Source organism: Mizuhopecten yessoensis, unplaced genomic scaffold, assembly GCF_002113885.1.
Source record: "Mizuhopecten yessoensis strain PY_sf001 unplaced genomic scaffold, ASM211388v2 scaffold419, whole genome shotgun sequence".
NCBI lineage: Eukaryota > Metazoa > Mollusca > Bivalvia > Pectinida > Pectinidae > Mizuhopecten > Mizuhopecten yessoensis.
In genome coordinates this window covers 1,473,122-1,498,690 of record NW_018403537.1, presented here as the reverse complement: position 1 = coordinate 1,498,690, position 25,569 = coordinate 1,473,122, and the positions used below count along the sequence as shown (strand labels likewise).

The following is a 25,569-nucleotide window of genomic DNA, read 5'->3' as shown; positions in this document are numbered from 1 at the left end:
AACATGTAAAATGTATATTTTTCTTCCTTGCGATTTTTTTTGAAGTCCAAATGTCAAATGTCACGTTCAGCTATATGGGCAGATTTCTTCTTGATGATTATGTGGGATATATTGCCACAAGACGGGGCCCTTACTGACCTGTCAGTGTTCTAGTTTCACCTACATTGACCAAACTTGCTAAAGTTTTAATGTATCTTGGGTAAGTAGGAGTGTTAAATTCTTAATTCGGGTCTCGTTCCCCACTATATAAAGCGATATGGCCCTTTGTTAATTTTTTTATACCAGAGTTTTTTTATTGGCTAATAAGGGGAGACATATGTTTTTCTTCACAAAAACAAAATTCTAGTTTTTGTTAAATTTGTCAATAAATACTTGTTGGTTAAAAAATGGAAGGATTTTTTAAAATAAATTTTACATGATTTCTAATGTTTTTGGTAAAAAAACCTTTTTATTTACATAAATATTTCAATCATGTCTTTTGATATTTGATTGAGTATGAAAAGTAATGCCATGATTATTTTCCCCAAATGGCTCTGTGTGATACTTAAAGGTTACCAGCTAGTTGAATTATATTATTGAACCACATTAAATAATCTTTACAATTGAGGTAAATGTAGGCTGATTGAACTAGAGGGATATCATAGAGTATAGATATATATTACCTTATGAAGAAATATGTGTGATTGTGTTAGAGTTAAGGGTGTATGCTACCTTACATGTGATTTGTGTTAGAGTTAAGGGTGCATGTTACCTTACAAGTAATTTGTGTTAGAGTTAAGGGTGCATGCTACCTTACATGTGATTTGTGTTAGAGTTAAGGGTGCATGCTACCTTACATGTGATTTGTGTTATAGTTAAGGGTGTATGCTATCTTACATGTGATTTGTGTTATAGTTAAGGGTGTATGCTACCTAACATGTGATTTGTGTTAGAGTTAAGGGTGTATGCTACCTTACATGTGATTTGTGTTAGGGTTAAGGGTGTATGCTACCTCTCATGTGATTTCTGTTAGAGTTAAGGGTGTATGCTACCTAACATGTGATTTCTGTGAGAGGTTTTGAGGTCTGCTACCTTACACAAAATATCAGTTATTTATGTAGGAGTTGAGGGTAAATGCTACCTTGCATGTGATTTGTGGTAGAGTTATGGATGTATGCTACCTAACATGTGATTTGTGTTAGAGTTAAGGGTGTATGCTACCTAACATGTGATTTCTGTGAGAGGTTTTGAGGTCTGCTACCTTACACAAAATATCAGTGATTTATGTAGAAGTTGAGGGTATATGCTTAACCTTTCATATACATTTCTGATCGGGTTATAAAGGTTCAGACAAAATTAATGCAACATTTTACAATGTACCTTTGGTTTGTGTTACAGCTATCTTCAATTATTGTTTTCTAATTTATTCTACCAAAATGAAGCTTATATGCAATAGATAATTTTCAAACGTGTCATCAAATTAACAACTGTCCATTAATAAGCAGTGGAATTTTTGTGTCGCAGGAAATTGAGCTTATCTCTTTAAGTAGAAGAATTGTGAGTTTGTTGCCTTTTTTTATGGAGTTGCAGCAATCAAAGATTTGGGATAGAAGGTGTGTAATTTGTTTGAGACGTGTCCCGTTAAAACGTTATGTATGGGCTATATCAAAATCATTGGCCCAAATGGTTGAAAACATTTTAACAGATACACATCTTTTGACAGTTAAAGTTTACAGTTCAATAATTACTGAAATTGAATAGGGATCTGCAACATTTAAAGTGTAAGGACTGATGGTGAAATTGAAACCAATGCCTGTCTATCAAATGCCATGTTTTTTCTTCACCGTGATATGCGGTAGGTCACAGCATTTTGTTTTAAAACCAGGACACGCTTAGCTTTTTTGACACGCTAAACACGAGTTGAGTTGACTTGATATTGTTCTGAATAAACTTTCTGAAATGAAATTAAAACTTTGAATGATGAAACGCCGAGGTCCGGTTTCCATTGTATGTTACACACCGTGGTTAGTGAACTGTGATGTATCGGAAGTCATGGGTGTGTGTTTGTTGACTGTTGATTTCTGCTAAATAGATTTGTTGAAAGTTGAAATACATATTATGTGACATATTGTTTTTTTTAACATTTAAAAGTCATGCCTTTTAGTATTAAATTCCAAATCAACAGGTCTACCAAGCACTGAAAAAACAAACAATTTTTTTAGGTGGAGTTTGCATGCAGAATGATAATGAATTATATATCTTGTGATATTACGATTTGTAAGCTTAATATAAGATCACATTAAATTTTCAATTCAATTTTTTTTGAAAGATAATTGAACTATTTAACTGTTCTTGAAGTGTTTTGTTTCCCCTGAACTTAATGGAGACCAATTAGATTCCCACAACTATTTTTTTAGGTTCAATTTTGCAAATAGAGAGGAAATATTTTGGAAAAAATAATGTATCAAAATTCCATTTTAAGTTTTATTAAGCTGACAATGTATCAAAAAAGCTTATACACTGTACTTTAAGAGTGCTGTGTAAACCACCTGTTACTACACAAAATATTAAAATCCTAATAACTCATTTGAATGATGAAAAATTGATATGGTTGTCTTTCGATTAGTGATACTGGTAGCTTTTACGTGGAGTTAAACAGTCTGAAACGGAATACACGGTATGTTACAGGGGGGGAAAAAATACAAATTCTTCATCATAAAAGTGCAGATACCAAAATCCTGAAATGTAGTAGTGGTTATTGCCTGTTAAATGTTTTACTTTTAGAGTATGATGAGACCAGTGTCATTCATATAATGTACCTCCTGCATAAAAAGTATCTGGGGTTTTTTTTTGGGGGGGGGGGGGGGGGTAACTTTTTATGCATGACACCGAGTTAAATAAGCTGCTGATCGAGTGCCTTTGGAATGGTATTTCAATGAAAAAGCTTCGGATCTATACGCTATCACAAGGAGTCAAATACACAAACACACTACCACACTCACACACATGCATTACTAACGTAGAGGCACATGGATTTTGCATCAATTCTTGGTTATTTGATAAAAACAGATCTTGAATTTGTTTCGGAATGAAATAGAAATTAGTTTGAATTCCGTTATTTGTATTAAGGACCAACAGGAAAACTGCATGAATTCAAACATTTAAATTGTGTGGTGGGGAGTGAGGTAGAAATTACTCACAGGCTCTGATTTTATGAGACTGAATCTGAACGGTTGTTTGTAACACTGGCGTCCTTAATGATTCGTAGGAATGTGAAGGATTCTGCTACAATTCTGAGTTAATTTCTTGCATTTTGTTGCATTTTAATGACACCTGTGTGATCAGCAGTTAATTCAGCCAGAGAGATTAATTATCGGTTGTTTCTGGTCGAACAAATTTAACTGCCACCCAAAAAGATAGGTTTGGGGCTATCGTTGAATGGCTGGCACCAAACAGCAGACAAACAAATTGAATACACATTATGAGGAAAGTTGTGCTTGTACTAGCAAATCACTTTCAATTAGTGTCGAATTACATTTCAAGCGCTGACAGTATGAACAACTTGGCACTAATATCAGCCTTATCACTTTGTCCATCTTTCTACCCAGATTCGATGCAGCACTATCCGTCGATCTCCAGTTATCTGAAGACTAATTGCAGTCTTAATAGAAATTTTCTCACACCCTGGATATTTTAAAGTATTTGAAAAAAAAAAAAATTAAAATTAATTTTGGGTTCGTCTGTATCGAATTCAATCAAATATGTGCCTTTTTTATTTGCTTTTATTACTGGTTAATTACTTTTCATTTCTGGCCCACATGCATATTTTTTTTCTAACTTCAAGCTTTGACATTTAAAAAGAAATTAAAAAGAAAAGATAAAAAATGTTAATGACCTCAGGGGAATTTTTGGAAAAATTTAAATAACTTTCCCCAGGGGTATATAATTAATCATCACCTATATCATTTCAAAGGGATTTCTTGATGATTGAGATTTTTTCTTTCAGCATTCCAAGGTTGTTCAGAGATGACTAATATTGCATATATTTCTTGGTCTTAATCACATCACCCAATTTTTCATGTTCGATATCTGATCATGGATATGCAAAATTCGGACCTGTCAACGGATTGCCTATCCAAACACCTGTCTTATTTAATTTTCTGATTTCCTTTGAAATTGGTTGACCCTAAATATTTAACATGATCTAACACTGCCATGTTTTCTTTTATCAGTCTACATTTTTTATCCATCCAATTTTTGTGAAGAAAAATGAATTATAAACTGAATTGGACGGTCTTCAACCATTTTCATTTTTTCCAAAATGCAAGATTCGCTTTGTGTATTGTTGGACCGAAGTAGTCGTCATCTGTTTTTCAAGTAACACTATCTAAACTCTGTGTGACAGCTAGGAACACAGAGACTTTTTTTTGTTCTATAGACTACAATATCGCAAGCCATTTAATGTACCATGAAGGTTCAGAACAGGAAATAACAGAGCCACCTGCAAAATATTATAGAAAGTCTCAAGTAAATCATCCCCTTCATGTGCAATTTAAAGCAAAAATGAATGAAAATGGGAAAATGATGCATCACTCTGAATGCATTGATTGGTTAAGTTTGGTTAAATGTATATAAAAACATATTTGTATTGAACCCTAAATCATACTGATTGTTAACTAATTATGTTATGCAAAGTTATGTTATCATTGACAGAATATGTTTTCCATTAGTCCTTTTAACTTCACATACCTTATTTTGTTTATCGCTGAAAATGATAATAGAATAAAAAACACGAACAAACTTATCCCCCCTCCCTACCATTTTATTTGGGTGGGGAAGGAGGGAGGAGGGGAAAAAAAACACATTTTCATGCCTTCATCATTTCAAGTGGAGGGGCACAGACTGTTAATCATGTGAGTCATATCCTGTCCTGTCCCAGTTTATTGTTACTACACTACCAATTTCATTTCTTTACACAGATTTTCGTCAAAAATATGCAAAGGACAGGTATAAGAAAACCTTTTAAGAGTTTGTTTTTAGGGGCCAAAGGTTAATATAAAGGTCACTGTTGCTATTTATAGGGCAACCACAGGGTCAGGGGGGGCTTTTCTTTTTTACAGACCTTTTTCTAGTTCTAAAAAAATTGATTCGACACTACATTTGTTAAGCTTTGCATTGAAGGTCATTTTACTTTGTTTTCAGAAAATATGTTTTACTCAATTTCAAAATTTATTTTAGTATGATTTAAAAAAAAATGGGAAAGAATATCATGGATACATTGTATGAGGTCATAGTTTTATTTCCAAGTTATCTCCCTTGTGAAGTGGTTTGAACCCACTTAACCTGAAGCACCCTTTGTTTGCACAAGCTCCTCTTGTCACCCCCGCTAAGGAGAAGTTTCAGGGCTCAAAATACTTCAAAGGGATTTTATGTCCTTACTCGTAAACCAAAAAGTCGTGAAACTCTTCAAGTATGTTTGTTTTTGTTTTTAAATGTTTAAAACACTTCACAATTTTATAAGGTCCTTCTGAAAGATTTCATCGAAGATAAATTCATATGGTATGCAGATAGCAAGATGATGCTTCATAAATGTATTTGGCGGATATACTTTAGAATTCATTTTTTAAATACAATGTAGTTCATTTAACTTCTTATTTTTACTCATTCACACCTGAAATTTCATAATGAACTATTCCAACCTTTGAATTGGAAGAGTTCAAATGTGTGTTCAGGGGTGAATGAGTTAAATAAATAGTAATACAGGATTGTATACACATATGTTTAATTGGCAAAGATTTTCAACCCTACTTTTGTCATAAAAATTTCAAAACAACTTCCATTCTTGAACCAATTTTAATTCAAGATATGATCACCTTCCTGTTCAACTTACCTTCTATTTCTTTTTTAATTTTTCACAGGAATATGATAATAGTTTAAATATTCAACTTTTAGTGCCTGTATTATTTTTATTCATTATCTGAATATTCAAATTGATTTTAATTTTGAACAAATTAGTGAATGATTAGATTCAAATATGATTTAAAAAAATAGGTAATATTGGCTGGTGTAATACTGCGGTATATTAATTGTCACTTTTGTAATAGTGACCAATTTGATTTTCAATAAAATATGTCAAATGTTTTCATTTTAATGTTAATGAAAATGTACATACATAGATAATAACTATGTATTTGAATCAGATTCCTTTTTTTCCTACAGTATTTTCTTCGTAAATATTTGTTTACAAGATATATAATAACAAGGACAACATCCATTAAAAAATTCTATTGGAAAAAAAAAGAGGAGAAAACTCTGGTTAGACTCTAACATAGGAGTCAACCTCTAAAACCTCCTAATAGGGAGATCTCCCTCCTTCCACATTTCCAATGAGGAGAAAATGTGTGAAACACGACTGAATCTGCTTTGCTCAATAATAACTCCAAAAAGCATTCATTTGACTCGGACACACCTGTTATGATCATTATACACACCCTACAGTAACTAGGAGATCATTTGAATCAGACACACCTGTTATGATCATTATACACACATCATGCAGTAACTAGGAGATCATTTGATTCAGACACACCTGTTATGATCATTATACACACCCTACAGTAACTAGGAGATCATTTGATTCAGACACACCTGTTATGATCATTATACACACCCTACAGTAACTAGGAGATCATTTGATTCAGACACACCTGTTATGATCATTATACACACCCTACAGTAACTAGGAGATCATTTGATTCAGACACACCTGTTATGATCATTATACACACCCTACAGTAACTAGGAGATCATTTGATTCAGACACACCTGTTATGATCATTATACACACCCTACAGTAACTAGGAGATCATTTGATTCAGACACACCTGTTATGATCATTATACACACCCTACAGTAACTAGGAGATCATTTGATTCAGACACACCTGTTATGATCATTATACACACCCTACAGTAACTAGGAGATCATTTGATTCAGACACACCTGTTATGATCATTATACACACCCTACAGTAACTAGGAGATCATTTGATTCAGACACACCTGTTATGATCATTATACACACCCTACAGTAACTAGGAGATCATTTGATTCAGACACACCTGTTATGATCATTATACACACCCTACAGTAACTAGGAGATCATTTGATTCAGACACACCTGTTATGATCATTATACACACCCTACAGTAACTAGGAGATCATTTGATTCAGACACACCTGTTATGATCATTATACACACCCTACAGTAACTAGGAGATCATTTGATTCAGACACACCTGTTATGATCATTATACACACCCTACAGTAACTAGGAGATCATTTGATTCAGACACACCTGTTATGATCATTATACACACCCTACAGTAACTAGGAGATCATTTGATTCAGACACACCTGTTATGATCATTATACACACCCTACAGTAACTAGGAGATCATTTGATTCAGACACACCTGTTATGGTCATTATACACATCATGCAGTAATTTGATCATTTGACCACAGGATGTAGATTTTGAGTTTGTGTGAGTTTGGACTTAACTCGTTTGCCCCTGAAGACGACATTTGATCTCTTCCAATTCAAAGGTTGGAAAAGTTCATTAAGAAATTTCAAGGGTGAGAGAGATTGGTAAATTTTGATCAAAATGAGGGAATCTCTCTCCTAATGAGGGATGGTTGACAGCTTTGTTCTACGATACACTGTTATGACTCATGGATTAGTCTCCGTAAGAGGCGACTAAATTTGGGACCTTATCTCTTCTCTCCTTTCTAAATAACTTTCTTCTTCCTAATGTCTCCCTTGACAATGCCTCACTTTTGGCCATTTGTTGAGCGTTCGCCCCTGTGAGGAAGGCTTTGGGTTCTGTCCCCTGGCCGAGACATACCAAAGTCTTTAAAAATGGTAGTTTCTACTCCTGCTTAACGCTCAGCAAATTAGGAGTGGGACGACTGGTTCGCCCGTTGTCAGTATAATGTGACCGGGTGGGGCGTCCTGCTGGGTGTCTTCGGCAGTATGTTTCAGTGAGGTAGCACTATAAAGTCGGCATCAGTTCCGCGCTATCACAAGGAGATAAACACGAACATATCGCAGCCTCCCAAAATACACACACATACACTACGCGCATGCATCTTGCACACAGGGGAGGCCGTCCTTAAATGACCTTGGCTGTTAATAGGACGTTAAACAGAATCAAACAAACAAACAAACAAACCCTTCTATATTAAAGACGTAGTAACGTACAAAATAGCTGGCGGTACAACTTTCTCTACGTGTGCAGTATCGTATCGTATCGCTATCGCACAAACCATGTCTTAATAGGTCTACAACAATGAGTGAATTTCTTTCACTGTAAATTTTCATCCATATTTATTCCAGATATTTAACTCTTTTCATAAAAGATTAGCAGTAGCATCGAAACAGGTACACCACTGTGTCCGATATCACAAGGGACAAGTTACAAATCTCTGTTGTTGACGATGGATTTACAACTATTCAGCTTTATAGCCTAGCCGATGTATCGCCTGAAGTCGGAGTGGACAATTCTTTGTAGATGCTATGTTTGTCAAGATAAACATTAAATGTTCAAATGAACATATTCAACTGTAGCTTCACTATGACAAGTAATAATACCATTGATCCGACGAAGATCCATAACTAGTTTCTTACACATGATTTCAACACAAGGTCGAATAAGTCAAAATCGGGTCAAGTTGAATTAATGGTATCATACAGAGCTGGTCAGGGTAGATATAAGTAACATAAATGGTGACAGTAAATATACACTTAATTCATAAAGGTGTGATTTATTGTCCTGGGTTATTGTTAGTGATATTAAGAGATATAGCATCAGATGTTCCACTCTTTGTGGAGCTTAATACATATACTTTATACAGATGCGACAATAAATGGAACAGCAAGGAGCTTAAATAAAGCAGGTTTATAAAGAAAATATCAAACTTTTATCTTATAATCTTGTAATCTCCCTGTGATTTCTGAAGAAAAATGTACTAATCAATATTTCTATTATCTCCTGTAGAAAGGCTACTCATCAATGTTTTTATTCTTTCCTGCACAATCCCACCCTTCGATTCCACAAACAGGATATCTCATCAGTTTAGAATTTTCTATTCTCTCCTGCACACTCCTACCCTGTGATTCTGTAGACAAGATTTCTCATCAGTTTAACATTTCTCTTCTGTTCTGCACTCTCCCCTCCTGTGATACAAGGGACACCAGGTCCTTAGGAACATCAGAAGGGTTAGCTATATCAACCATTTTTTTATCCTACCATAAAACATATGCCCACAGAAACACTGATATAAAATTAAACTCAGATTCTACCTCAACATGAGGATACATTTTCTAAATTGGACAACTTCTTTATCAGATGGCTGTCATCACTAAAGGGAGGTAACTCCCTGATTAAACAATGTACAGTCCATCAGGTTGGACTTAAGAGACAGATTCAGCTGTCCAATTGATAATTCTACAGATAAACCTAATTAAAGATATTGTAAGATCATTCTTGCTTCTTTCTGTATCACGGTTTTATTGACTGTAACATTCTTGATCCAGGTTTTGATAGCCGTTCAAACCTTTTTTTGAAGATAATTGACTATAGGACGGGATTAGATCACTTATCCTGTTCTGTTAAGTCTGACAGGATTATTGTTGCCCCAACTATATTCCTACCTATCAGTCTTTGTTTGTTTCTATTTTGTTTCTGTATGGTTTTAATTTTGTGGGTCATCTTAAAGTGAGTAAAATCATTATTTTTTGGAAAAAATCAAAACTTGTCCTGCAATGCATCTGCTGGACCAGCATTCTGACCCTGGATGTAGAATCGCTATTATCTGACACTATAACCAACTGACCTATACATAACCTGGTCAACGCAAATGTTTTGGCCAAATTGCTCAACAGTTGTATATTCCAAAACCAAACTAAGGGGAGGCTACTGTTGTACGGAAAAACTTCTAGAGTTCTCTAGTAGTTCTTTGTCTGTATTGGAGCATGGAGCCTTAAATGAAAAAGAAAATGTTACTGTCATTTTCATCGCACAGTGAAACTAAGATTTGGGAGGCTGAGTAATGTTTTGTTGTAAAGTGCTTCAAGAGATTAGATACGGTGGTGAAAGATTGTACGAAAAGTACATTTACCGTTAAACTCTGGCATTACCTGGTACTGTTAATCTGTCGGAGTTCGGTAAAACATTACCGTAGATGTCATTAAAACAATAGTCTACTGGGAGTACAAATGTTATTATGCTGATGATAAGCTCAGAGTCTGTGGGATGATGATAAGATTAGCAATGGAAAGATTTATTTTCCTCGAAGATTGAGTGCAACCCACCTGTAATGTTTAAAAAAAGTTTGAAGTCTTGTTCTTGAAATTAAAATGGCCTTGATATTCATTGAACAAAAATGTTTGGTTGAATTTCACATTTTTGCAGGATCATAAACTATAAATATAAAAAAAAAGGATTGACAGGTTGTTCACTTCGGGATGAACAAATTCTGGATTGGTAGCTAGTCTTTAAGATATGTTACACAAAATGTGTATGGGTCACCTGAATGCTTTACCACAAGTTTCTTGGGGTACTCCGGTTTCTTTCCAATATGAACACCCGTTGATCTCTTCCATCTCAGCTTAAACCAGAGTGATTATAATAAGTTAAATAAACTTCGTTTCATAATTGTTGGAATATAAGGTTAAAAAGATGGCCTTAGAGTATGGTTATGATCGTATTGACCTATACTTTCAAAGTTGTGTGTATAGATCCAATATGTAAGAAAATTGAAATGACTTGATTCTTCTAGAGAACAATTAGGTCATAATATTTATGAAATGTGATCATATAGCTTGCTGGTGTGGAGGTTATCAATTGACCCACTCTTAATTCTACTCCATGCATTTTTGTTACCATAATTAGTAAATACCTGTACTTAACACAATTTGTTTTGTTTTACAGACAGGAGTATTACAATTACCAGATGAAGATTATGTTATTGAGCCCATGGCTGAACATCTCTATATAAAAAACACATCTACCTCTCCCCACCATCGTCATGGGCACCATCATCACCATGGATACGGGCAGCCACATGTCCTTTATAAAAAGTCAGCTCTCCAAGGACATGAACCTATATACTACGAGGCTCAAAAACGTAAGTGATCCAGGGTTTGTCGATGTCATCGTCTTTAGCTGTGTAAAGGGAGACCACTCTCGCTTATACAATTAATAATGTGACTTTCTGCACTTTTGAGTTTTCGAGAGAGAAAAAGTAGTCAGTGATACGAGAGACCCTGTATAAGTAATATTGACCCACATTTACTTTATTCATCCAAATTAATCAGCCATAAAAGCAATCTCTATAATATGTAAGACCATTTTGCATACTTAAGGATCTTCGTACCACTGCCAAAACCTGTAACTAAGTATTGGGAGACTGTTTTTCCCGGCATGACTATAGCTTTGATAAATCATTCTGAAGAAAAAACATTCCTTGCGGGACTTTAATGAGAAATAAAGAGGAAAATAAGCCAAATATAATCAACAACAATGTTCTGAATGTAAAAACAAATGTGAGACTAGAACGGGATTGGAACCCTAGACTTCTGATAGATATACCATTGCTCTAACAGATTGAGCTACCTGGTCAACAGAAGTGTCCCGGCCCAATAGTGCTACAGTTACATATATCATAACAGAAGTTAAGGGGAGGTTACTGTATATAGGACAAGAGGCCATGCAGTTCTCTGGGCGTATATGACTGAAGTGCTTAAAACTGCTGAATCCTGTTGTCAGCTCCCGGAAACAAGAGACCTTGCTTCGATTCTGTTATACAATTTAAAAATGACATATTTTTTCAAAACGATTGAAATGTGTCTGTGAGACACGGATGCCCCGCTCCCTGTTTGGCCGTATACACCTCTCATGACCCAGATATACACACACAGTGTAGTGGATGCTATGAGCAATGTTACACACCTTTTAGTTAGTTACAAAAGTACTAATTAACTTTGAGTACATTTTCAAGAAAATATAACAACAATTGTATCAATCTTGCAATCGGGCATCACAATATTTTACCACAAATGCATAGCTATATCACTGATTTGATAACAAGCAAAACTCTGAATTCTAGATCCAAGGCTATAGTTATAATCTCTGGCCCAGAGACCTAAAAAAACACAACACATTTGGACAAGGATCCATAAACCAAAAGCCATTTGTGTAAATCTTTGTTTTTTCTGATAGATGACCAATATTTAAAGCCAACAAGAACGAAACGATCGTCTGATTCCAAGAATCTTCAGGAGAACTTGTCACATGATCAGCAACAACAGGAAAGTTTGTCACATGATCAACGACATCAAGAAAGATTGTCACGTGAACGACAACGTCAAGAAAGATTACTGCATCACGACCGACAACACCGTGAGAGGCTGTTATATGACAGACGTCGTCAGGAAATGTTGCTGCGCGCTCGACGCCAACAAGAAAGGTCGAGGGCAGCGAATGCTAGGCGTCAACAAGATAGTTTATCTAATACGAAACGACAGCAGGGGTCGTCATCTTCTGACCGGCGACGACAGGAGTTCTCGCGCACAAAAACCGTGGAAACACTCGTTGTCGTTGACCAACATGTGTATGTGAAACATGGCCGCCAGAATGTCACCACCTATGTCCTCAGTATGTTTAACATGGTGCGTATAATGAAGTTGAGGATTTGTAGAGTGTTTTAGGAAATATTTTGTGTCGATACTCAAGTGATCAGAGAATATTTGGTGGTCACTTTAACAAGAATTATTTAATATTATTGAAATCGATGAAGATATATTATGGGATGGATAGGATATATGAGGCATGTAGAAATATCTATTGAATTGCAGTAAGTATTCCCAATGAAAATTAAATGAAACACATTAAGTTTTTTCATTATTCAAGATTTTTTTTAACTTTTGCTAGGACAATTAGATTTTACTCCAAATAAAATATCTTTCTCTAAAGATGATCAGAATAAATCTGGAAACATGTTTTACCATTGATATTGAAAAGAAAACAGAGCGATTTAGCTTACATATATTTATAATATTAATTGAATTAAGAAAAAAAATACATTTATAAAAAAGGTGGCTTGTATAGAAAAACTGAACTCCAAATTTATTTCTTTTTCTTAAGAAGTTGAGGCCAGATTTTGATCAGTTGGTATTCAACAAAGAAGTTTGAAAATTCAGAGTTTAAATCTTTTTCTGGCCTGTAATATTTTTCTATTCAATTGAATAAACTTACTGTAAACATTCATTCTTTTGACCTTTTGACATTTTAAAGGTGTCCCAACTGTTTCTGGACGATAGCCTTGGATACAAAGTCAACATTGTACTGGTGGGACTCATTATCATGGATGGATCAGAGGTAAGACCTGGCAACTAACTTATTGTTCCACATAGATGTCAAAACCTTGACATCAAAAATAATACAGGTCAGGGTCATGAGAGAACTCTGCTAAATTAAGTAAGTGTATGCTTGATCCAGCCAGAACAAAAATAGAGGTCGTTTTCTGGAAAAATAATCTTTTCTGAACTTAAATTCATTCTGTATTTCTAATAAAATAATGTAAGTTTCCAAATGAATTGATGATCTGAAGAAATGAATTCCCAGGAAGCTCATGATTTATTTCCCATCCAATGTCAGAATAGTGTAGGAAGGGAGATAATCCTGAATTAATTGTCGGGTGTCTCCAGCATAGCAGGATAAATTCAAGCTAAAGTTTAACATAAAAGTTAATAGTATTTACTGTAACCTTTCTAACTGTAAATAAATTCAAGGACATATCAGGATCACAGTACCTGATATGCTTGCCTATTCCTTTATTCCACCTATTCTATTAAGGATATATCCTACCTTACCATGATAGACATAGGTCTAAGTTCTAAAAGAGTTCTACACCAAGACACTTGCAAAAGTATCTTTTATGAATACTTTTGATCATGTTTTAGCTGTAACTTAAACGTTATTGGTGATTTAATTTTTCTGTTAGTAAAATTAAAAAAATACATAATTATTAAAGTTAGTTTAACCAAACGTTAATTCTTAACTATCTTCTGTTTTTCTGTGGTCCATAGGATGTGTCTACTTTTAAATAAACAATTTGCAAAGTTACCTGTGCTTGGATATGTAAACCCTGTCAATTTGTATGAACACAACAACCTTATGTTACGTTAACTTTAATTTGATCAAATGACGGCATTAATGGTCTGACAGGAGAGAGTTGTAAAGTTTATTGTCACCTGTAATTGATAGCTACACTTTAGGGGCCCGCCCGATGTCCAAGACTGCTTTTACCATTTTGGCAATTCTCATTCATCTTTCAAATTTTCTTTTGCTGGTGGTGTTAATGGAATGTTCAGCAAATCTTAGTGTCTTCTTGTAATATAACCATATATTTTTATGCGTGAATTAATGCTTATAATATCATTGGGAGATCCTCCTTTATATTTTTGCTTGCGCAAGTGTTAATATTTGTGTGTTATTTTCATTATTAGCCCGGACTTACCATCAGTCACAATGCTGACAAAACACTCAATAGTTTCTGCCAATGGCAGGCTGTGATTGGTGGGAAGCGACATCGACAGCATGACCATGCCATACTCCTGACAGGACTGGACATCTGTGCTCTTCGAAACGCTCCCTGTAATACACTAGGTAAGAAATCAGGCCCAATCATTCTTTAAAATAAAAAAAACATATGCAAAATGTAATAATTGAAGCTGATCTGTGATATTTTTTATTTTTTTCTATAAAATTATTAGCAAGATACATAGATTTTAATTGCTGATGTCAAAAGAAAAAAAATAAGGGCAACAATCAAAAGTCCACAATGCATTTGGAATAACCAACTAAGATTTTTGAGGTCACAGTACATAGGTCATAGGTTAATGTTTTACATTTATCCAGGTCATACCATTCTGAACTATCAAACATCCAATGACCCTTTGTGTGTTTGGACATGACTTCTTATCTATTGTTCAGAACATTGTAGGTCATAGGTCAAAGGTCAATTTTATTTAACAATAATACAATGATAAAGACTTGTGTCAATGTTTCACACTAACTGTGTAATGCCTCTCCTTTTAGAAGCCTAGTTCTGAGTTCAAGGTCACAATAACAGGTCAAAGTTCAAATATGAATCTGTATAAGTTATATATATACACAGCTCTAAAATAAAATGTAAAAAAAATAAAGGCAACATTGTATAAGTATTAGGTTTGACAACTGCACGCTTCTTGAACTTCAGGATTTGCACCTGTGAAGGGGATGTGTAACAGGTTGAGGAGCTGTAGTGTTACGGAGGATTCCGGACTGGCAACAGCGTTCACCATCGCTCATGAAATCGGACACAAGTAAGTCCAGAGTTCCCTCCATTTAATATATATTACTGTAGTAAAACATTGCTATGACAAACTGCAGGTGGAATGTTTTCACTGTAGGAACCTACCATTATTTTGCATATATGTTATCCAATGTATATTAGTTTTAGGTTCTGTAAATTTTTCTTGATGCAAGGTAAAAATGGAGGCATCTGTGAATCCCCGTGAAATAATGAAAAATCAGAACTCCTTGGAACTTGTTTCTTTTTAACCAAAATGTGAGATATTAGTCAGAAAATAACTATTTCCATTTCACCTACTTAACTTCTTTTATGAGGTCATATTCACCCCCAATACATAAAGATGTCATTTCTTGAGGAAGAATAATAAGTTAAAACAGATGATGTTATTTTTGCACCTGTTTAATGCTAATCTCTTTGTTGTAGTTTTGGGATGCTACACGACGGTACGGACAATATGTGTCGGCCGCACACTGGAACGATTATGTCTCCCACACTCAGCTCCAAGAGTGGCATATTTAAATGGTCCCAATGCAGTCGTAACTACCTCCATAGGTTCTTCAAGTAAGTTCCTACAAAATACACTGAAAAAATATGCATGTTCAATTCTATGCCATATGAAACAGATGTTTCAAATGAAATAAATATACTCATTGTTCAAGCAGATGTTTTTAGCTCACCTGGTCCAAAGTCAAGGCTAAATGAGATGAGACTTGGGTTTGAATACATGGAACATATTCTCGAAGGAAGTTCTGTATTAATTTGTCTTTCAGTTCAGTAAACTTTGAACAATGGGGCCTAGATGTTGTTAGCACACTTATTTGGAGGAATGAGCCAAATAAATATTTCATAACCTTAAGTATGTTTCTCAGGTGACAATAAAGTCAGGTGTCCTTAAAGTCAGGTGACAGTATAGCCAGCTGACAGAGAAGTCAGGTGTCAGTAAAATGTAATGTTGGTAAAACCAGGTGTCTGTAAAGTCAGGTGTCAATAAAGTCAGGTGACAGAAAACTTAGGTGTTGCTGTATGTGATATCGTTTAAATGTTGATTTTACCTCGTGTTGAAACATACATTACAGTACAATCCAGTCAAGTTGTTTAGTCGACGAACCACAGGCGGTGGCTGAGTTAAAGTTCCCGGATAAACTACCAGGAGAAATCTTCAACGCAGATACCCAGTGTCAGTGGCAATTCGGAAAGCATGCAAGTCTCTGCATCTTTGACTTTGGAAAGGTCTGTATGAAGAATGAGTTCATAAAAATAAAAATAAAATTGATGATACATTTCTTGTAACTTTGATGAAATTTTAAGCACTCAACAAATATCCATCACTCACACTAATACATTGTGTGCAGTCGCCAGTTCATAAACAATTTGGATTAAACTAAGTGTGCTGGTTTAGGTGGTTATAAAGGGATGGGGGTTTAAAAACATCCATCCTTATGTATTTTTACAGATACAGATATATGGAATTTATGTTACAAAAAAAGAAACGTTACAATGCTTCCAGATTATTTCATAAAGCACCTGGTACATTATATTGTTGCATATACAATACATACCCTTTTTATATGTGGCTAGCTTATTCAGTGTAGTCAATGATTTTTATGACAGATTAGTTATTTTGGTGAGAAGAAATATTGGGTTACCTCCCCTTACTCGTGCCAATGGCTTAGGTGATAGGTTTGTGTTCCTCACAACAGTATAGAAGTATGAAGAAACAATGTTATACCTATAGATTATTCTTTATCTCATTAATTTCTTTTTTTCCTATTTTTCCTAACTTAAGGCTGTTTTCCCAAGATATGTAAAAACCCTGTCAAAGTCATTATTCTGGTAGCTTAATTCATCAATGAACTGATTTTGAAGAAATGTTCTACATTAAGTATTACATGTGTGAATCACTGAAGGTGCTGCACTCAAGATCAAGGTCACTTGATATCATTTGAAAATGTGCTGTCATTGCTGTAATTAGAAGGACTTGATTATTCAACAAATTTGATAGAAACTTCTTATATATGTCAAGTTTGACAGTAATTCAGCTGTACAAGCATTTCAGAGTGCTATGCTCAAGATCAAAATCAATGTTACTATTTTTTTTTAATCTTATCATCAGAAATTAATGACTACCAAGTTGGTGTCAGCGCTGGTAGGGGAATGGATAAAGGGGTTTAAGGGTTAAAAGGATCCCACATTACCTTTTCAGAAAAATTCAGTGTTTTTACTTAGCAGGGTGTTTTTTTTATTAATAATTGATCAATTATTGAATATCTTAAAAATACATTCCAGGACTTATTGGGTCTTGAGCTAAATGTGTATACCGTGGTATATGAACAGTTTTGTATCTTCACCCTTGACAGACGTATTTGTGGTTGTAGAGGGAGATTTGCCAGAAGCTATGGTGTTACAAGGGCGGCATGATGTGTGAAACTAAGTTCCTCCCCGCAGCTGACGGCACCTCATGTGGCGCCGGTAAGGTGGGTACTGGTCTTACTGTGGACCTGCCGTCTAAAGAGACCAAAAAGATACCTATGTTTTTGTAACCGTTAAAGGGTTGTCTTCTGTGTAAAGCTGTCCTGATACTGCAGTTTTGAAAACAAAGTCATGTTTGGTTGACCATTATGATATCGTAGAACATATAACCGTCTTCAGGACAGACAACAACAGATGAGAGTTGCTCCATTTCAAAATATATTTTGCAAGAAGACAGAATCTTAAAAAACAGTTTTAAAAAAAAATCAAATATCTATCTATAATTAAACTTAAAAAGACCTGTTTCAGAAATTGCCCGTGAACTTGATTAGATTTATCTTGGCAATGTGAACACAAAACAACAATGTCGGCGATGAAAACTGACTTTCCCCTACTAACTTGGCAGTTATCTTCTCTTTGTTTTCAGTACAATTCATTTCTTTGGTAATTTGCAGTACATTGAACATGTTTGATGAAGATATGCCATGGTTGAATCTATTACAGGTCACCTAGCTAGGTTGATGAATTCAGTAAGTCTTAGACAGACAACACATGATCTGCTTTGCAGATAATGACCATATGAACACACCAAAATTAGCCTGATTCAATTCTTTAATGAACATGCAATATTGTGGTGATTGGTAAGTGATATGTTTTTGCCCTTCGGTCAGTTTAGTGATGTTGACCATTGGTCAGTTTAGTGTTGTTGAGCGTTGGTCAGTTAAGTGTTGTTGCTGTTTGTAGTGGTGTCGCCAGGGTAAGTGTGAGACGTATGGTGTACAAGGTCCACTTCCGGTAAATGGACAGTGGTCAGCCTGGTCCGAGTGGTCAGCTTGCTCCCGGACCTGTGGTGGAGGAGTGAAAAGTCGCAAGAGGCAGTGTAATGACCCATTGTAAGTTACTTTGTGACAAGTCATTTTCTTTGCTCTCTTTATCTAAATACAGCGAAACCTGCTTCAACGATCATCTGTTTATAAAGAATGCTCTTCCATTCAGACAATCCAACTAAAAAGTCCACCTTCTTTAAAGACTGCCTGTCATCAACTACCATATAAAACACCAAAAATGGTTTTTTTTCTCTGTTTTACCTGTGTATAAAGACAATTTGACTATGCAAAGACTATGGCCATCTGTCTAGAAAGATAACCTTCCCTTAAACATTGCCTGTAAGAACTACTTGTATAGAATATCAGAAATGGTGATTTCTTTATTACCTGTTTATAAAGATCACCTGTCTATAAAGATTATCTTTCTATTACTATAATCACTGACTGTAAAAACTACCATATAACGAAAGAATACCCAAAATAGTTGTTTCCATATATCCTGGTTATAAGGACCACCTGTCTATAAATGCTATCTAAAATACCCCTGTGGTGATTTCTACATAACGGCAACCTGTCTTTAAAAACACATGTCTATTAAGACCTTTTGTATTCTCTGTTTGACACCTAGTGGCAGTCTTTCTTGTCAGGTTGGCTGATTTTTGTCTACTAACATAAACCCCATATATCAGTCAAGCAATTTGAGGATCAAAATGAGATATATAAATTGAGTTTGATAGTTTGTAATAGGACTTAGATCAGATAAATGCATGGCCTGACCAGGATTAGAACCTGGGACCCTCCAAACTCTACCAATTGAGCTACCTTTTCGAGACAATCGACCAGGTCCAGTTCTGCTACAAGTTTATGATTTATCTTTGAATAGACTGCATCTAATATGCAATTTTAGTACTGTAAAGTGTTAAAAAACTTCAAGTTTTATGCCAATGAACATGAGAGGGAATTCTGACACAGTTAAAAATATAGTAAATTTGTAAGAAGCTTGTCAATACGGTGAAGACTGTAGAGTGGACAGATTTATAGTTTGTTGATTAATAGAATCTTCCCCTACCTTGAGGGTTTGCCAGAGAAATTAGCAACCCAAGGTAACCCAAGGCTCTGCCGAGGGTTAGACAACCAAAAAAATCACCCGAGGGTTGGAGATTTCTCTGTTATACCCTCAAGGTAGGGGATGATTATCTTACTCCCATCCTATAAGTTCAGTCATAACTCCACCGACAGTAGTCTTCGATGTTTGTAATCAAAAACACATGTGGGGTATGCATATCGTCATTCAGTTTTGATGATGTCACAATTACCGATGACGCATTTAAGTGACGTTACAATTGAACACTTGCTAATCAGCACGAAGCTATCTCCCCCTAGGGGGTGACAAGCTGATCTTTCCCGGCTAAAACGGGAGACACACCTGTGAAGGGTGGGAGAATAGCATATTCAAGTTTACTATATATAATGAGAAGCATCTTCAATCATTTTGACTGCAATGAATTGTGTTCCAGACCACAATATGGAGGGGAACCATGCAAGGGGAACGACAGCATGAGTAAGCTGTGTAACTTACAGGTAGGTGCTGAAAGGAATTTCTGATGTACTGAAATATACTCAACCGACTTTAAGGTGAAGTAGCCTACAGTTCCATACATAAAGGACTTTTATATGAACTAAACATACTATATGATCTCTAAGGTGAAGTAAATATACTAGTTAGCATCTAAGGTGAAGTAACATATAGGGAAATAAAGGACTTTTAGGTGAATTGACCTACAGTTATGTTATATCCAATTAATTAGTCTGAGAATACACTTAAGTGGAATGGACTGTACCTTGAAGAAGAATTGAATATTCAAAGGTACCTATTACTAGACTTTTTTTAGATTCAATGGGTTGGGTCTTATTCTGATGTACTATTTTCTGTTTTGGTAGGAAATTATACTTTCCATTTAATGGAGAAATAAAAGTTGATTGTAAAAAAGTTTGTGAAGCTAAAGCCACACACTTCTAAATCACTAATAGTTAAGTAAATGAATATGTACAAATAGTTTAGTGAAGCCTGGAGAGGAGATTTGAGATGCCTACACTGACGAAGGGGTTCAACGTTAACTTAAACTTAAATAATTTTGTTGTTGTTGACTAGAGCTGTGGAGAGAACAGTGCTGACTTCCGAGGTGTCCAGTGTAAGGGGTACGATGACAAAGCATTCCGTGGGTGGCATTATAAATGGAAACCATACAAACGCATCTTTGATGGTGAGTCAAGCAAGAGATTAGGTAAAGGGAGGTAACTGATGAAAAAAAAACTATTCAGAGGAGAATAGAGGGAACTGTTATAAAGATGTATCAAATTTTGAAAAAGTATTGTAAAAATAATTCAATAATACTAAAATTCTAATAAGTTGATTTTTTTAAAAATTATGACCTGGGTCTTTTCATGAAATAATTAGGAATACTGTCGTGTCCTTTATAATGATATATACTAATATAAATACTAGTTTACAAAATCTCTCTTTTTTTTAAGACATTTGTGCTATTAGAAAATTTTGTGTTGTAGTCCAGGATCAGTGTAAGCTGTACTGTCAGGCCAACGGATACAACTTCTTCTACGCCCTGGCTAAACAGGTGGTGGACGGCACGCGTTGTAACGACTACTCCAACGACATATGTGTCCAGGGCCAGTGTCGCGTAAGTCAAGTGTACACTAGGAACCTTGACTTGAAATAAATCTAAGGGAAAAAAAGGAAAAAATAATAAGGATATAGAGATGCTGCTTTAAAACAATTTCTTTAGAATAGTTTGACAGATTTTCAATACACTGGGTATGAAGCATTTCTTAGATTAACCTACCAAAAGTTTTATCTTTAGATTTCACTGAAAATTTCATCTACACCCCACAGACAGATAACTAAATACTAATTTATTTTAATTATGTATTGTTATTTAAAAAGCTGTTTCATATTTATGGAAACTCCTTAAATGTCTATTTATGCTTATTAATTTCAGTCACATGGAATTTAATGATATAGATTTAACAACCATCTAAACGCTTGTTTCATTATAGATGTGTATATATAAGATATCTGGTATTGTAGTCCGTAGGATGCGACCTTGTGATTGGTTCCCCAGCCAAGAAAGACATATGTGGAGTGTGCATGGGAGATAACTCTACATGTAATGTGTTTGAGGGCATCTATGAAAGTCAACCAGAAAGAAATCGTAAGAAAGCTACAAAGTTGTTAAATATACAAGTTTATTTACACAGAAAATTGATAACGAATTGAAACATTTCATGGATAAGATATATATCTAAATATGAATGAGATATAGTAAATTTCATAAATGGGGATAATTAAATGAGAAATCACCATAATAGCCTCCCTATTCTCTTTATCTGTAAAGTTAATTACTGCATTTAACCAATGTGATATCAGATTGTACCGTGAAATATACACGTGATATAGACTTTTAAACAGAAAATTAAAGACATGTTGTTTCCTGTTATGTCATACTATTTGATATCCAAGTGTGAATTTAAATAGTGAGACTGCACTCATATCTATGTAAAATTTTCTTGGCTATTTACTCTGGAATAATTTTATCCAAACTGAACTGGCCTGACAAAGTGACCATTAAATATCCTTATTGAAAAATTGAACTTCAATTGGAACGAGATGTAAATTCTTAAACTTTTAATTCAAATACCAATCAATTCTGAAGTGAATCCGTTTGAAATTTCACATTCTCAACCATGCATGAATCCATTGAAAGTGATCGTTTCTGCTTTAATGTTTTATGACCTTGAAAATAACTTTCCAAAGGAAATTCAGGCTGATTAAGTGCTATGTGACAATTTGGGTTTTATTTTACAGGATACTTCCCCATCGTAGTCATCCCCAAGGGAGCACGTAGCATCGTTCTACGCGAGACATCATTATCCACAAACTACCTTGCTCTCCGTAATATCTTCGGTAAATACTACCTAAATGGGGACTGGCACTTGAGCACAGAGGGGTCCTACATGGTTGGAGGGGCCAGATTTATTTACAAACGAAGCTATCGAGAGCCGGAGAGACTGGAATCTGGTGGACCACTCTCTGAGGACATTGTCCTGGAGGTAAAAGTCCACAATTTTTGGCAGATTTGCTAAGATGGTCAATTTCACAGGATCTTGATTTCGCAGATTTTTGGTCTATACTGACCATGGCACATAGTGCTACCAGATTCCTTATAACTTTTTGGTGGCTTGTATTTTTTACAGGTAAACTATTACCACAGAAATCAGGAACATATTTTCTTAAAAGGGGATGTTTGTTCACGCTAGCAGATGTCATGACTAAGATATAGTATCTATACAACAGTGGTATGTGGAAAAGCATACTCTGTCATAAGCAAATCATGTTACATTTATGAACAAATATTATGTGGATAACAACACCATTCTAAGCGTAAAAGAGCATATGGAGAAGTCAATGACAAGAAGGTTGTTTTTAAAAATATCTTTCAACATGATTTTAATTTAGTTGTTATATTTTCAATACTGTATCAGCAATGTGTGGTATCGACAAAAGAACTCGTATGTCATTACAGCTGCTGTCACAAGGCGTGAATCCTGGGATATCGTACCAATACGCCATGCCCAAGGTTTTGCCCACGGTGTTTGCAGTTCCCCACAATCACACCTGGAGCGTGAAGCTGACACATTGTAGCGAGCTGTGTGCAGGTGGTGTCCAGACGTCCACTGCTCACTGTTATCGTGAGGACGGGGAAGAGGTCAATCCTCGTCTCTGTGACCCAAAGTCAAGGCCACACACAGGGGTGTCTTCCTGTAATGTCAAACCATGTACCCCAAGGTATGTTTACCACAGAATTTCTCTTACCATGTACCCAGGGGTATGTGTACCTGTAACATTCTTATCAAAGTAACAAGAGAATTGCAATAAGCATAAACGAAAAAAATAGTGTTACCATGTAACTCTGGGTATAGGTGTTTAATCAATGTGTGTGTAATTTTGATAACCATGTACAACAATAACGATGGTATTACTGTAAATAAGCACCCCCATATATGTAACCCTGGTATTACTTTACCATGAACCCCTAGGCCATTAAGCCATAGAACTACTGTAACTATATATATTCACTCTTGTGTATGTTACACCAAGGAATTGGTGTAACCATGTACTCCTAGGTATGTAATCATTTAATTACTGTATCAATGCACACCTAGGTATGTAACCATGGAATTACTGTATCAATGTACTCCTAGGTATGTAACCATGGAATTACTGTATCAGTGCAATCCTAGGAAGGTAACCATGGAATTACTGTATCAATGCACTCCTAGGTAGGTAACCATGGAATTACTGTAACCATGTACTTCTAGCTAGGCATGTAACCATGGAATTACTGTAACCATGTACTCCTAGGTATGAAGCCATGGAATTACTGTAACCATGTACTCCTAGGTATGTAATCATGGAACTACTGTAACCATGTACTCCTAGGTATGTAACCATGAAATTACTATAACCATGTACTCCTAGGTATGTAACCATGGAATTACTGTAGCCATGTACTCCAAGGTATGTAATCACGGAACTACTAACCATGTACTCCTCGGTATGTAACCATGGAATTACTGTAACCATGTACTCCTAGGTATGAAGCCATGGAATTACTGTAACCATGTACTCCTAGGTATGTAAATATGGAATTACTGTAACCATGTACTCCTAGGTATGAAGCCATGGAATTACTGTAACCATGTACTCCTATGTATGTAACCATGGAATTACTGTAACCATATACTCCTAGGTATGTAACCATGGAATTATTGTAACCATGTACTCCTAGGTATGTAATCATGGAATATCATGGAATTACTGTAGCCATGCACTCCTAGGTATGTAACCATGGAACTACTTTAACGATGTACTCCTAGGTATGTAATCATGGAACTACTGTAACCATGTACTCCTAGGTATGTAATCATGGAACTAATGTAACCATGTACTGTAGCCATGTACTCCTAGGTATGTAATCATGGGATTACTGTAACCATGTACTCCTGGGTAGGTAATCATGGAATTGCTGTAGCCATGTACTCCTAGGTATGTAATCATGGGATTACTGTAACCATGTACTCCTGGGTAGGTAATCATGGAATTGCTGTAGCCATGTACTCCTAGATAGAACTACTGTAACTATATATATTCACTCTTGTGTATGTTACACCAAGGATTTGGTGTAACCATGTACTCCTAGGTATGTAAATATGGAATTACTGTAACCATGTACTCCTAGCTAGGTATCTAATCCCGGAATTTCTCTAACCATGTACTCCTGGGTATGTAATCATGGAATTACTGTAGCCATGTACTCCTAGGGATGTAATCATGGAATTACTGTAGCCATGTACTCCTAGGCATGTAATCATGGAATTACTGTAACCATGTACGCCTAGGTATATAACCATGGACTTACTTTAACCATGTACTCCTGGGTATGTAATCATGGAACTACTGTGACCATGTACTCCTGGGTATGCAATCATGGAATTACTGTAACCCTGTACTCCTAGGTATATAACCATGGACTTACTTTAACCATGTACTCCTTGGTATGTAATCATGGAACTAATGTAACCATGTACTGTAGCCATGTACTCCTAGGTATGTAACCATGGAATTACTGTATCAGTGCAATCCTAGGTAGGTAACCATGGAATTACTGTAACCATGTCCTCCTAGGTATGTAACCATGGAATTACTTTAACCATGTACTCCTAGGTATGTAATCATGGGATTACTGTAACCATGTACTCCTGGGTATGTAATAATGGAACTACTGTAACCATGTACTCCTG

General features: G+C 35.5%; 1 protein-coding gene across 1 annotated transcript in view; it reads left to right on the top strand.

The window, feature by feature from the left end:
• LOC110448349 (A disintegrin and metalloproteinase with thrombospondin motifs 18-like) overlaps window positions 1–25,569 on the top strand; it is a 112,032-nt gene that overhangs the window by 79,839 nt on the left and 6,624 nt on the right. The window contains exons 4-18 of the mRNA XM_021494536.1: window positions 10,972–11,167; window positions 12,262–12,710; window positions 13,336–13,419; window positions 14,550–14,709; window positions 15,302–15,407; window positions 15,821–15,958; window positions 16,474–16,627; window positions 17,773–17,871; window positions 18,611–18,759; window positions 20,211–20,274; window positions 20,846–20,957; window positions 21,259–21,389; window positions 21,797–21,920; window positions 22,574–22,818; window positions 23,292–23,554. Of these exons, the coding sequence (XP_021350211.1) occupies window positions 10,972–11,167; window positions 12,262–12,710; window positions 13,336–13,419; window positions 14,550–14,709; window positions 15,302–15,407; window positions 15,821–15,958; window positions 16,474–16,627; window positions 17,773–17,871; window positions 18,611–18,759; window positions 20,211–20,274; window positions 20,846–20,957; window positions 21,259–21,389; window positions 21,797–21,920; window positions 22,574–22,818; window positions 23,292–23,554 (2,474 nt within the window). The remainder of the gene's footprint in view (window positions 1–10,971; window positions 11,168–12,261; window positions 12,711–13,335; window positions 13,420–14,549; window positions 14,710–15,301; window positions 15,408–15,820; window positions 15,959–16,473; window positions 16,628–17,772; window positions 17,872–18,610; window positions 18,760–20,210; window positions 20,275–20,845; window positions 20,958–21,258; window positions 21,390–21,796; window positions 21,921–22,573; window positions 22,819–23,291; window positions 23,555–25,569) is intronic.